The sequence below is a fragment of the Nothobranchius furzeri genome, chromosome 4 (genome assembly GCF_043380555.1).
Source record: "Nothobranchius furzeri strain GRZ-AD chromosome 4, NfurGRZ-RIMD1, whole genome shotgun sequence".
In the NCBI taxonomy this organism is placed as follows: Eukaryota; Metazoa; Chordata; class Actinopteri; order Cyprinodontiformes; family Nothobranchiidae; genus Nothobranchius; species Nothobranchius furzeri.
This window is the reverse complement of record NC_091744.1, coordinates 59,284,230-59,297,463: the sequence shown is the minus strand read 5'-3', so window position 1 is coordinate 59,297,463 and position 13,234 is coordinate 59,284,230. Positions and strand designations below refer to the sequence as shown.

At 46.3% G+C, this 13,234-nt stretch overlaps 1 protein-coding gene and 1 pseudogene across 2 annotated transcripts; both read right to left on the bottom strand.

The window, feature by feature from the left end:
- Nucleotides 1–3,873: 3,873 nt before the first annotated feature.
- asb13b (ankyrin repeat and SOCS box containing 13b) lies at nt 3,874–10,671 on the bottom strand. 2 transcript variants are annotated; one of them, XM_015964005.3, is made up of 6 exons: nt 10,475–10,671; nt 9,773–9,972; nt 9,543–9,693; nt 4,561–4,695; nt 4,233–4,424; nt 3,874–4,165 (listed from the first exon to the last, which is right to left on the bottom strand). In XM_015964005.3, the coding sequence occupies exons 1-6, from the start codon at nt 10,515–10,517 to the stop codon at nt 4,017–4,019; spliced, it is 870 nt and encodes a 289-aa protein (XP_015819491.1). In that variant the 5' UTR covers nt 10,518–10,671; the 3' UTR covers nt 3,874–4,016. The 2 variants fall into 2 exon arrangements, with proteins under 2 accessions (XP_015819491.1, XP_015819492.1); XM_015964006.3 differs by lacking the exon at nt 4,561–4,695.
- LOC129153671 (5S ribosomal RNA) lies at nt 9,381–9,479 on the bottom strand (annotated as a pseudogene).
- Nucleotides 10,672–13,234: the final 2,563 nt, after the last annotated feature.

Sequence of the window (13,234 nt, the reverse complement as noted above, 5' to 3'; positions counted from 1 at the left end):
TCCGTACGGCTTCGAGGAGATTCTAGTCCACCATCCGGCACCTCAGGGGGGGAAAGCAGTGCGCTACCAACACGATCTATGGTGGGAACAGTGTGCTGCTGACCTCTACTCAGGACGTTGTGGATCGGTGGGCAGAATACTTCGAAGACCTCCTCAATCCCACCGACACGTCTTCCAGTGAGGAAGCAGAGTTTGGGGACTTTGAGTTGGCCTCTCAAATCTCTGGTGCTGAGGTCACTGAGGTGGTTAAAAAGCTCCTCTGTGGCAGGGCTCCAGGGGTGGATGAGATCCGCCCGGAGTTCCTTAAGGCTCTGGATGTTGTGGGGCTGTGTTGGCTGACGCGGCTCTGCAATATCGTGTGGACATCGGGAGCAGTCCCACTGGACTGGCAGACCAGGGTGGTGGTTCCCTTATTTAAAAAGGGGGACCGCAGGGTGTTTTCCAACTGCAGGGGTATCACACTCCTGAGCCTTCCTGGTAAGGTCTATTCAGGGGTTCTGGAGAGGAGGTTCCATCGGATTGTTGAACCTCAGATTCAGGAGGAGCAATGTGGTTTTCGTCCTGGCCGTGGAACACTGGACCAGCTCTATACACTTAAGCCTGGTTTATGCTTCTCCGTCAGCTCCGCAAGGGACAGACACGCATGGATTGACGGAAGCGTTTTGCTCTCATACTTCTCCGTCTCCTGGAGAGTGTTACAAAGCAATTGCCCGGCAGGACAGCAGAGGGCGTAGCGCTGTTCTGTGGTATCCTGTCATGTATCGGTCCAAGATAATGTGTTTGTATTGTGTTTTTGGTGTATATAAGAGACTTTTAACACGGACATATTTGTCTCTCATTCTCCCACCGCTTCATGCGCTCCCCACCTCTAAACCCACGTTTCCTGTCATTTCCGTCCACAAATAAAACGCTTGCTGCGCATCTTTTCACTCCTCCAGTCACGGGAGAATTAAACGTTGATATTTTTAGAGTTTTTTCACGAGATATTCTTCAAGCTTCTCCGTGTCTGCTGCTAGTTATCCTCGGCTCTCTTTGCAATGGTGGCGCTGTAAACAACAGCGGCATCCTGACCAATCACAAGCTTGCGTAATCCGTCTCGTTCGACGGATGTTTAAAAAAGTGGGCTCGACTCCGTACGTACTTGCGTGCCCTATGCAAGGAAGGATAATGGTGTTGCGTGTCTCCGCACTGACGCAGACGGAGAAGCATAAATCAGGCTTTAGGGGGATCCTGGAGGGTGCGTGGCAATTTGCCCAACCAGTTTTGTGGATTTGGAGAAGGCGTTTGACCGTGTCCCTCCGGGGGTCTTGTGGGGGTTTCTCCAGGAGTATGGGCTACCAGGCCCTCTGATACGGGCTGTTAGGTCCCTGTATGACCGGTGTCAGAGCTTGGACCGCATTGCCGGCAGTAAGTTGGGCTCGTTCCCAGTGAGAGTTGGACTCCGCCAAGGCTGCCCTTTGTCACCGATTCTGTTCATAACTTTTATGGACAGGATTTCTAGGTGCAGCCAAGGTGTGGAGGGCATCCGTTTTGGTGGCCTGAGGATCAAGTCTCTGCTTTCTGCAGATGATGTGGTCCTGTTGGCTTCATCAGAACGTGATCTTCAGCTTTCGCTGGAGCGGTTCGCAGCCAAGTGTGAAGCAGCTGGGATGAGAATCAGCTCCTCTAAATCTGAGACCATGGACTTGATTTGGAAAAAGGTAGAATGCCTTCTTCGGGTCAGGGATGAGGTCCTGCCCTAAGTGGAGGAGTTTAAGTATCTCGGGGTCTTGTTCACGAGTGAGGGAAAACTGGAGCATGAGATTGATAGGCGGATTGGTGCTGCATCTGCAGTGATGCGGGCGTTGTACCGGTCTGTCGTGGTGAAGAGAGAGCTGAGTCAGAAGGCGAAGCTCTCGATTTACCGGTCGATCTATGTTCCTACCCTTACCCCTATGGTCATGAGCTTTGGGTAGTGATTCGGGAGGGGCTCAGAGTAGACCCACTGCTCCTCCACATCAAAAGGAGCCAGTTGAGGTGGCTCGGGCATCTGGTAGGGATTCCTCCTGGACGCCTCCCTGGTGAGGTTTTCCGGGCACGTACAACCAGGAGGAGACCTAAAGGTAGACCCAGGACATGGTGGAGGGACTATGTCTCTCACCTGGCCAGGGAATGCCTTGGGATTCCCCGCAGGAGCTGGCCCAAGTGGCTGGGGAGAGGGAAGTCTGGGCCTCTCGCCTTAGGCTACTGCCCCTGCGACCTGACTCATAAGCGGATGAAGATGGATGGATGGATGGATGGATGGATGGGTGTGTGTGTGTGTGTAATATAGATCTATACAATGATGCTCAAAGTTCAAACACACAGATGTCTTTAATCATCTGGTTATAATCTATTTTTTACACAAACTCTATAGATGTAGAACCATCTGTTATTTACAAATTTACAATAAAATAAATAGTTACAGAATATATACAAGTACATTCAATCATATAGTCCCAAGTTGAAGCTGATTCGCATTACAAAGTTGATAAATGAATGCGCTCTGGTTTGTTGAATCTACATGAATCCACATAGAGCTGACACTTTTTTCCGTTTTAGTTTTTGTGTTTCTCTGTGATCAGTGTCTGACTATGTCTGCGGTACATCCATGAGGAACTGTAGGATCCTCATGTGACGAGCTGTTTTAACACTGCCTGAAATGGCACAAAAGTGTGAAAAGACTTGGTGTCACCAAGGCCTGGCTGCTTTGGTTGCTTAGATTTCTCTTTAGATAATCACAGTTCTCAGAAACCAGCGAGGTCAACAAGTTATGTTAGCTAGAATCAATTTTAAAGGTGGAGCCTTGCTTGTTGTAGCAGGAGCACAAAGTAGAAAATCTGAGCTCTGGGACATTCCGGAGAGATGATCCTAACAAGCCAAATGACTTTTTGTGCATAGCTTCTTAATGTAAGGGGGGGGGGGGGGGGGGTTCTTTTGCCTTTAAAATTTGCAGTTTTTTTCACATGAAAGACAAACTGAAGAGATGCAGTAAAACACTGGCTGTCATCTAACCTTTAGTAAGGTCCCTAATGTCAGCATGTTTGAAAAAAACATGTCAAGAGTTTCTGTGCAAATTTCAACACGAGTCTGTAGACTGGTTCTCCTCTAATCTGTCCGACTGTTCCCTCTCTCTGGCCGTCTCCAAGTTTCGGTCCTCCACCACCTCCCTCACCCAGTGTCCCGCAAGGTTCTGTGCAGGGGCCTCTACTCTTCTTCCTCTATCTGCTTCCTCTCCAGCACATCCTGAGCTCCTTCAAAGGAATCTCCTACCATCTTTGTGCAGATGACATCCAACTGTACATCTCCTTTAAGCCCCATGAGATGTCTAAGCTGCAGCTGTTACATTCCTGCTTAGACTCTATCAAAACCTGGATGGCTGGGAGCTTTCTACAGCTGAATGAAGATAAGACTGAGATCCTCGTCTGTGCCCCAGACAAGCTGGTTCCCAAAGTCAGAGACTCTCTTGGTCAGCTTGCTTCTCCCGCCAAACCTTTTTTCAGGAAACTTGGCGTGACCTTTGACCCAGCTTCTCATGTCAGTTCTTTTGTTCGCTCTTCCTTCCTCCATCTCCGGAACATTGCTAAGCTGAGTCCCATTCTGTCCCGCTCTGAAATTGAGTCTGTTATCCACACCTTAACCACCACCCTCTCCTTATTCAGCTCTTTCTACCAATTCTGACTTTCCTGGGATTCACTGATGACCTTTTTCATATTAATGTTCTTTTCCCTTTCCTTACATTTTTAGTCACAATATTTAAAATTTTGTCATTTTTACAATTTGTAATCTTTTTCCTTTTTATTTAATTATTAATTTTGTGCTTGTAAAGTGCCTTGTGATTTGTATCTTGAGAGGCACTATATAAAAGATTGTTTCTTCTTCCCATCTGGTCCTCCGATATCCGTTTTAGATTCAGCATCCTGTCATGTGACTTTCTGAAGAAATAAACCCTATCAGTAGATTGTACCTTTCCATAAAAAAATAATCTCAGTTGTTGCTCACATTTTAACAACAGGAGGTGGTACGTATGAGAGAAAGTTTATGATGCGGCTGGGTAAACCCAGTTTGGGAACAACCTCAGGAGCTCTGGTGCCAAGGACTCTCCTCACAGTCACTCTGCTGAGCTGCTGCAAACTGAGGGGTGTGTCTAAGGAGGGGAAGACAGATGTTAACCTCTGCTAGTATAGTTACAGCACCACTCTGGGAATACTCACTCTCATAGAACTCCAGACAGAGGAAAGAGGGAGAGCCTGTGCTGGTGTAGTGAATGGGTTTCTTGTTGAGGTTATCTCTGGCAAACACATTCCCTCCAAACTCCACCAGGAGCTCTATCAAATCTGTGTTCTTCATTTTAGCTGCATGATGAAGAGCAGTCTCATTGAGCTTGGACGCATTCACATTTGCCCCTAAAGAAGGAAAGGCAAAAATAGTTAACTGTCTCACGTCTTTAAAATCTTTACAGCATAAATCAACGAGCCATCGAACTTTAATTTCACTTTTATTCCCTGTCCACGTATATGTAGAGAAAAAGCCTACACACACCAGCAGTGAGCAGGACTTTGGTGCAGTCATAATGTTGCCTGGCACAGGCCACGTGAAGTGGCGTTCCATAATGGCAGTCATGCGCCTCCATGAAAGCGCCTCGATCGATCATGAGCTGAACACAGTCTGAATTACCTGTTTAGAAAAAGAAAAGTCTTATAATCTACATCTAAATGTATTAATGAGAACATCTGAATGACTCCAAGGCTGTTTGGACTGCAGTAAATATTGTGTTCCACATGCATTTATGCTGTAACATCCAGAAAGGGTCCATTTTGACCTATATATTGACCACATAGTGACTGACTGGTCACCTACAGACATAATTCCACTATCTACGTGGATTTGCTACTCTACCTTCTAACACCCAGAAGATTCTGCAGTGTTTGTTGACAGTCCATGAGGACAAGATTGCCAAACTTATCTCAGACTGCTGGATTCAACACTCTGAATGAAAAGTGAACTTTTACAACTCATAAGTTAAATAATCATAAATAATCATATGGTTGAATGAACCAGATGTTATATGAAATGTTTGAATAATCTGTGCCTAATTCAGTGAAGTTTAAATGAATATTGTTCTGACAATGATCCATATATATTTTATGATCAGTAATGTTTGATTTAACAAGTTACTCATTATCTACACTCATACACGTTGTTCATTAGATGCAAATTAGGTTAAGGCCATCTCACAAAGTTTAAAGATTCAAGAACAGCTTGTATCTGGAAGGTGCGGTTTTCTGAGGGATGTTTGGTAAAAGCCTACAACATGTCAAATTCTAATTCGCAGAAATGATAAACTCTAGATTAATAAAACTAGAGGGACTGCCCGAGTTACTCAGTTTCTAGCAGAACTCCGAAGTGGCCAATTCGGAACCAGCCTCTTTTGAAACTTCTCTTTGACATACAGTCAGAACCTGTTTGCACGCTGCAAGCTGACACAGCCATACGACTCCTTAAGAGTCCATCCGTCTTAGACGCAATAACCTTCATGCCTGTTGTGATCCGGGAGATGACTCTAGATTGGAAATGGTCGCACTGCGGTTATTCTACGGACTTCGGTGCCTTGAGGTCTATCCGACTTCCTGACCTTCCAAATCTGCTTGGGGTCTCCATCAGGGTTCGTAGACACAACAGATTGCGTCTGATGTTGTTTTATTAATAATAAACTCTCTAGTTTATGGCAGACCAAAATTCTTTTACACCCAGAATTCAGAATCTCTTTCAGATACAAAGGTTCTGATATACATCTACTTCACACCACTCACGCATCACATTTCATCTCTACACATACACTCCATCACAAATCATTATTCACAGCTTGTCATGTAGTAATTAGTTTAGAAAAATAAAATTTATTTTTTTAACTTTATTCTTGACTGCCTGAATTAATACAAAGTGTGTTTATGGTCGCTGAACAAGCAAAGAATCCTAAACTCTTCTGATTAAACATTCAAAGATCAATCAGGTACATATTTCATATTTATATGGAATATCACATCTTATTGTTCATAATGAAATATGCAGTAGTTGCGCTATAATGCCCAACACTACAATGCTCTTCCTGACAAATAATTATGTATGCTATATTCAGTTAGCTTTGATTAAATATTTTAGGTTTCTCTCGTCCTTCTGAGCCATTTGAAAGCTGATCATGTGCTGTGATTGGCTAAACCCTTTCTGTCATTCCCCTTATGAATTGTCGTCGTCGTCTTCCTCCGCTTATCCGGGTCCGGGTCGCGGGGGCAGCATCCCAACTAGGGAGCTCCAGACCGTCCTCTCCCCGGCCTTTTCCACCAGCTCCTCCGGCAGGACCCCAAGGCGTTCCCGGGCCAGATTGAAGATGTAACCCCTCCAACGTGTCCTGGGTCGACCCGGGGGCCTCCTGCCGGCAGGACATGCCCGAAACACCTCCCCGGGGAAGGCGTCCAGGAGGCATCCTGACCAGATGCCCAAACCACCTCAACTGGCTCCTTTCGATCCGGAGGAGCAGCGGTTCTACTCACGAGTCCCTCCCGAATGCCCAAGCTCCTCACCCTATCTCTAAGGCTGAGCCCAGCCACCCTACGGAGGAAACTCGTTTCGGCCACTTGTGTCCGCGATCTCGTTCTTTCGGTCATTACCCAAAGCTCATGACCATAGGTGAGGATTGGGACGTAGATCAACCGGTAAATCGAGAGCCTGGCTTTCTGGCTCAGCTCCCTCCTCACCACGACAGATCGGCTCAGCGTCCGCATCACTGCAGATGCCGAACCAATCCGCCTGTCGATCTCCCGATCCCTCCTACCCTCACTCGTGAACAAGACCCCGAGATACTTAAACTCCTCCACTTGAAGTAGGGCCTCTCCCCCGACCCGGAGTTGGCAAGCCACCCTCTTCCGGTCGAGAACCATGGTCTCAGATTTGGAGGTGCTGATCCTCATCCCAGCCGCTTCACACTCGGCCACAAACCTACCCAGCAAGAGCTGAAGGTCAGAGCTGGATGAAGCTAGGAGGACCACATCATCCACAAAAAGCAGAGCCGAGATTCTCCTGCCACCAAACTCAACACACTCCACACCACGGCTGCGCCTAGAAATTCTGTCCATAAAGGTAATGAACAGAACCGGTAACAAAGGGCAGCCCTGGCGGAGTCCAACCCTCACTGGGAACAGGTCTGACTTACTACCGGCTATGCGGACCAAACTCACGCTCTTCTGGTAAAGGGACTGAATGGTCCTTAACAGAAAGCAACCCACCCCATACTCCTGGAGCGTCCCCCACAGGGTGCCCCCGGGGACACGGTCATAAGCCTTCTCCAAATCCACAAAACACATGTGGATTGGTTGGGCAAACTCCCATGCCCCCTCCATCACCCTTGCAAGGGTATAGAGCTGGTCCACAGTTCCACGGCCAGGACGAAAACCACATTGCTCCTCCTCAATCTGAGATTCAACTATCGATCAGACCCTCCTAGTCTCCAGTACCTTGGAGTGGACCTTTGCAGGGAGGCTGAGGAGTGTGATCCCCCTATAGTTGGAACACACCCTCAGGTCACCCTTCTTAAAGATGGGGACCACCACCCCGGTCTGCCACTCCACAGGAACTGCCCTCGGTGACCACGCAATGTTGCAGAGACGTGTCAACCATGACAGGCCTACAACATCCATAGCCTTGAGATACCCAGGACGAACCTCATCTGCCCCCGGGGCTCCGCCGCTGTGTAGTTGTTTGACTACCTCAGCAACTTCTGCCCCCGAGATCGGACAGTCCATCCCCAGGTCTCCCGGCTCTGGTTCTTCCTCGGAATGCGCATAGGTGGGATTGAGGAGCTCCTCAAAGTATTCCTTCCACCGTCCGACTATAGCCCCAGTTGACGTCAGCAGCTCCCCATCCCCACTGTAAACAGTGTGAGCGAGTTGCTGCCTTCCTCTCCTGAGGCGCTGGACAGTTTGCCAGAACCTCTTTGGAGCCGATCAATAGTCTTTCTCCATGGCCTCACCAAACTCCTCCCACGCCCGAGATTTTGCCTTGGCAACTGCCACTGCTGCACCCCGCTTGGCTATCCGGTACCCGTCTGCTACCTCCGGAGAGCCACAGACCAGCCATGCCCTGTAGGCCTCCTCCTTCAGCCTGACGGCTCCCCGAACCTCTGGTGTCCACCAGCGGGTACGGGGGTTACCACCATGACTGGCACCAGCCACCTTGTGACCACAGCTAGCAACAGCTGCCTCAACAATAGCAGAGTGGAACAAGGCCCACTCGGAGTCAATGTCCCCCACTGCTCTCGGGACGTGGTCAAAGCTCTGCCGGAGGTGGGAGTTGAAATGTCTTAACAGGTTCCTCTGCCAGGCGTTCCCAGCAGACCCTCGCTATGCGTTTGGGTCTGCTAGGTCTACGTGGCATCTTCCCCTGCCATCTGATCCAACTCACCACCAGGTGGTGATCAGTTGACAGCTCCGCTCCTCTCTTCACTCGGGTGTCCAAAACATACGGCCGCAGGTCAGATGATACAACTACAAAGTCTATCGTCGACTTGCGATGTTAGATGTCCCGGGGACTCCAAAAAGGGTGGGTACTCTGAACTGATATTTGGCCCATAAGCACAAACAACAGTCAGGACCCGTTCCCCGACCCGAAGGCGCAGGGTAGCTACCCTCTCATCCCCCGGGGTAAACCCCAACACACAGGCAGAGAGTCTTGGGGCTAGCAAAAAGCCAACCCCAGCCCTCCGCCTCTCACCCAGAGCAACTTCAGCAAAGGAGAGTGTCCAACCCCTCTCAAGGACTTGGGTTCCAGAGCCAATGCCATGTGTCGGGGTGAGTCCGACTATATCTAGCCGGTACCGCTCAACCTCTGCCACAAGCTCCTGCTCCTTCCCCGCCAGCGAGGTGACGTTCCATGTCCCAAAAACCAGTTTGTCTGGGGATCGGACCGCCAAGGCTCCCGCCTTGGTCTGCCACCCGATCCACATTGCACCGGACCCTTCATGTTCCTCATGCGGGTGGAATGACAGTTGGATGAGCCCATGTATCCGGTTCGGGCTGGGCCCGGCCGGGCCCCATGGGCGAAAGCCCGGCCACCAGGCGCTCGCTTACGGGCCCAAACCCCAGGCCTGGCTCCAGGGTGGGACCCCGGTAACCCTCCGGGCTGGGTACTCCGACTCTTTGAATTTACTGCCATGAAAGATCCTGTGAACCGTTCTTTGTCTCACCCTTCACCTAAAACCAATTTGTCATGGGAGACCCTACCAGTGCCCCAGACAACATAGCTCCTAGGATCATTAGGGCACTCAAACTCCTCCACCACGATAAGGTGACGGTTCAAGGACGAGTAGAAGCTTACAGCACCTGGTATTCCCAAGCGGTTTCCCATCCAAGTACTAACCAGGCCCAACCCTGCTTAGCTTCCGAGATCAGGGTGGTATGGCCGTAAGCTCATTGTATGTTATTATATCAAATGCATGACGCAGAGCCTAGCTCAGCTATAACAAGTCATACCTCCCATGCACGCCTCATGTAGAGGGGAGAAGGTGAACAATGGAGGATTAACTGTTGCTCCATACTCCAACAATAGTTTGACACAATCCAGACTACCAGCAGCACAGGCGTCACACAGTGGAGTGCTGCCATCGATGTTCCGAGCATCCACCTGTCAGTGAGGGTCAGAATTAAACCAAGCACGCCATTAAAACTCCACAAACTTCACCAGGTTGATTAATCTCTCTGACCTGTGCACCAGCGTCCAGCAGGAGTCTGACGCACTGGGTTTGACCCTGTATGCACGCCTCGTGCAGCGGAGTGATAGAGTCCATGGCTACGATGTTAACAGCTGCACCTGCCTGGATCAGCTGCTGCAGTTTGAGGGCCCTGCCCTGAGCAGCAGCCTCATGGACCGCTGACCGGTCTGTCCAGAATCCAAGGCCATGAGCTGCAAATGTGACAAAACAAGACTGAGCCGTTCTCTGCTCATGATGGCTGAGGGGATAATCATCACCTTTCTGCTTTGGGATTTTAACTTCACAAGACACACAGCTGATTGATTAAAATAAACTTTACAAGAAGAAAAATTAACTATATTCCCATACACAGTGTGACATCATATTAACAAGCCATCACTACCACTGCACATTACTGAGTAGAATGTATGTTTTGGGTGTATTTGGTTTTCAAACATAAATCAGCGACCTGTATGTCAGGCAGCTTATGTGATGCTCTATCAGTTCGCATCACATAAACAAGCTAAAGCTAACCTAGCTACATTTGCCCTTCTTGTCCTTATTGAATCTTTCATAAATTAAATTTATACAAACAGCTAACTGTGCCATGCAACCTTAGCTAATCACCCGCCAGAGCTTTTTATAAACTGTTATCTTAGGTTAGTCACCCGGTGTGTGTATGTGTGTGTGTGTAAGCTACTTAACTTAACTTACCGATTTCTCCATATAAGGACGGTCTGGTCCGAGTGACGTCCATCTCATGTTTCCGTTCCCTCTCCTGGTTCTCCAGCTGCTTTAGCCAGATGTGCAATCCGGTGTGAAGCAAATTATTAAAGACTGTAAGGAGTGCATGATTAGAAATCCCGCTGGACCGCAAAGAGCAACCGAGGTCCTGCCTAAATTAAACAGTGGCAAAGGATTCTGGGAAATGTAGGCGATCCTGTCAGGCTTTTTTTCAACAAGCAAACCTGGTGGAGATGATCTATCTAGAAGTCAAAAGACACCTTTTGATAGATTTTTTTTTCATTGAATAATTGATTGAATCCTCATTAAGAACACGTTTAAAAGTCTGTTTAGCACCACCTTTATTCTCCAACAGGAGTAATGTATTTTAGCTTTGCTGCAACTTTAAACTTCTTGAGATACATTCCTGAGATTTTCTTTGGATAATAGCTGCTCTTTGTTCCATTCAAAGCAAATTCTACTCTGCTTAAACAACGTGAAAGGTCCAGACTTTGGGGAAGAGTTGCATGTCTGGTTCTGGTTTTCTGTCTAACTCTAAATATGTTTCTAATAAGTGAAGCTTTTTAGAGCAAACATGTTTTCATAGAATCTCTATTAAAAATGGCTCATTCCTGAATAAAAGCATGTTCTCTTTTTAGAAATGACATTTTAATTGCATAATAATGCCTGTGTACAGTTTTTCATCACATTTATTATTACACATTAGATTTGCTCATTTGTGATTTTTACACATATTTTCTGTTTCACTTCTTAAATGGTGTCCTTTTCTTAAACCATTAATTTGTCACTTTTACTTCCTTGTCTGTTGAAATAAACTAAAATAGTTCCATAGATTCTCAGAAAGCAAGTGGAAAAACTTGAGTCCACATAAACAAATACACTTCCCTCCGCAGAACCACTATTCATCCAGAACATTAACCACAACTTTCATTTTCTTGTGGCACATTTTCCTTCCTGCTTTGTAAATGACCTGCTTTGGTTTACAGTCTCATTCAAACTCATTTTCTTTCGGGTACATGTCTAACCTCACTAGCTTCAGTGTCAAAAACAACAGCTTTATTATAGGAACTTGATAACAGCAGCTGTCAACAAACACTGCTGAGTTTGTCAAAAGTGTCCACAATATTTGGATAATTACATCTATATAGAACTAAGAACTGGCTCTATAGACCTGATTTATTTAGCTATTTTGGTTAAATTTAGATAAATGTGTCACGATGTGGAAATGGTGCCTAATTTTTAAAACAATTTTAAATTTCCAGGGTGTCAAACTGGAAAAATCAGCTGAACCCTCTCACCACATGTTAGTCAAAGGGACGGCTGAGAAGTTAGATTGTTGTTGTATTTGCAGCAACTAACATTGTATCTCAGCTACCTGAAATAGATTTGAGCTCTTTTTATTTAGATTATAATTTCAGTACTTTTGTTCATTTCTTTAAAATAACAGAATTTTTTATAAAATATCTACTTGTTAGGCTGCACAGTGGTGCAATGTTTAGTGCTGTTGCCTTGCAGCAAGGAGGTCCTGGGTTCAAATCCTGGCTTAGGGTCTTTCTGCAAGGAGTTTGTGTGTTCTCCCTGTGCATGTGTGTTTTTTCTCTGGTTTTTCTGACAGTTACATGACTGTCATGGCGAGTGTGTGCATGCATGGTTGTTTGTCCTGTGTTGCCAGTCCATGGTGTACCCTGCCTACCTGCCCAAAGACTGGTGGAGATAGGCACCAGCCCTCCGCGACCGTGCATGGATCAACAGGTACAGACAATGGATGGATCAACTTGTTGGTGAACTGGAGTCCTAAATGATATGAATTCAGATTTTAACATACCATACCATGTTTATTCATAAAGCACGTTTAAAAACAGCATGACAGCTGACCAAAATGCTGTACAGTAGAAAGAAAGAAAGAAAGAAAGAAAGAAAGAAAGAAAGAAAGAAAGAAAGAAAGAAAGAAGCTAAAGTAATGCAATCAGAAACATCAGTGAACTGGATAAGTATGAACAGCCAGCCTAAACTGGAGGTACGAACATAACACACAACCATGACAGGATCTATCAGCACCCAGTCATCTTCATCCAGAAACAACAACTACTTGGCAGAAAGAACACGTTTTAGTGACCTAGAACTGAGAACCTTCACCTATACAGACTATAAATCAACAGACTCAGGCACTTAGACCCAGAGAACAACTTTTTCTCTCACAACAGCGACAGCTGTCAGATCTACACGGAGGAGGAGTACAATCAAGCTTTTAATAAGGACAGTAAATTATCTATAATTCATTTTAGTAGTAGAAGCCTGTATGCCAATTTTGATAACATAAAGGACTATTTAAAGACATTTACAAAACAGTTTTGAATAATCGCTATATCTGAAACATGGGTTTGCCCTGATAAAGGAATGGACTTTGAACTAGATGGATATGAAGCTAGCTTTCTAAACAAAAATAATAAGAGTGGTGGTGGAGTATGTAGATAAAAGCCTGGATTTCAAAGTTATTGATACCATGACAACTGTGATTGATAATTATTTTGAATGTTTAACAATTGAAATTATTAAGGAAAAAAAGAAAATTATAATAATTAGTTGTGTTTATAGATCCCCAGGCTCTAACCCTTTGATGCATAATGGTCACTACAGTGGACAGGTACACAAAATTGTTATTTATTTATTTTTGCTGTTAAGCGCAGCTGTTGAAGACTTTATTGTATGTGAGCCCCTCCATTTGGGCTT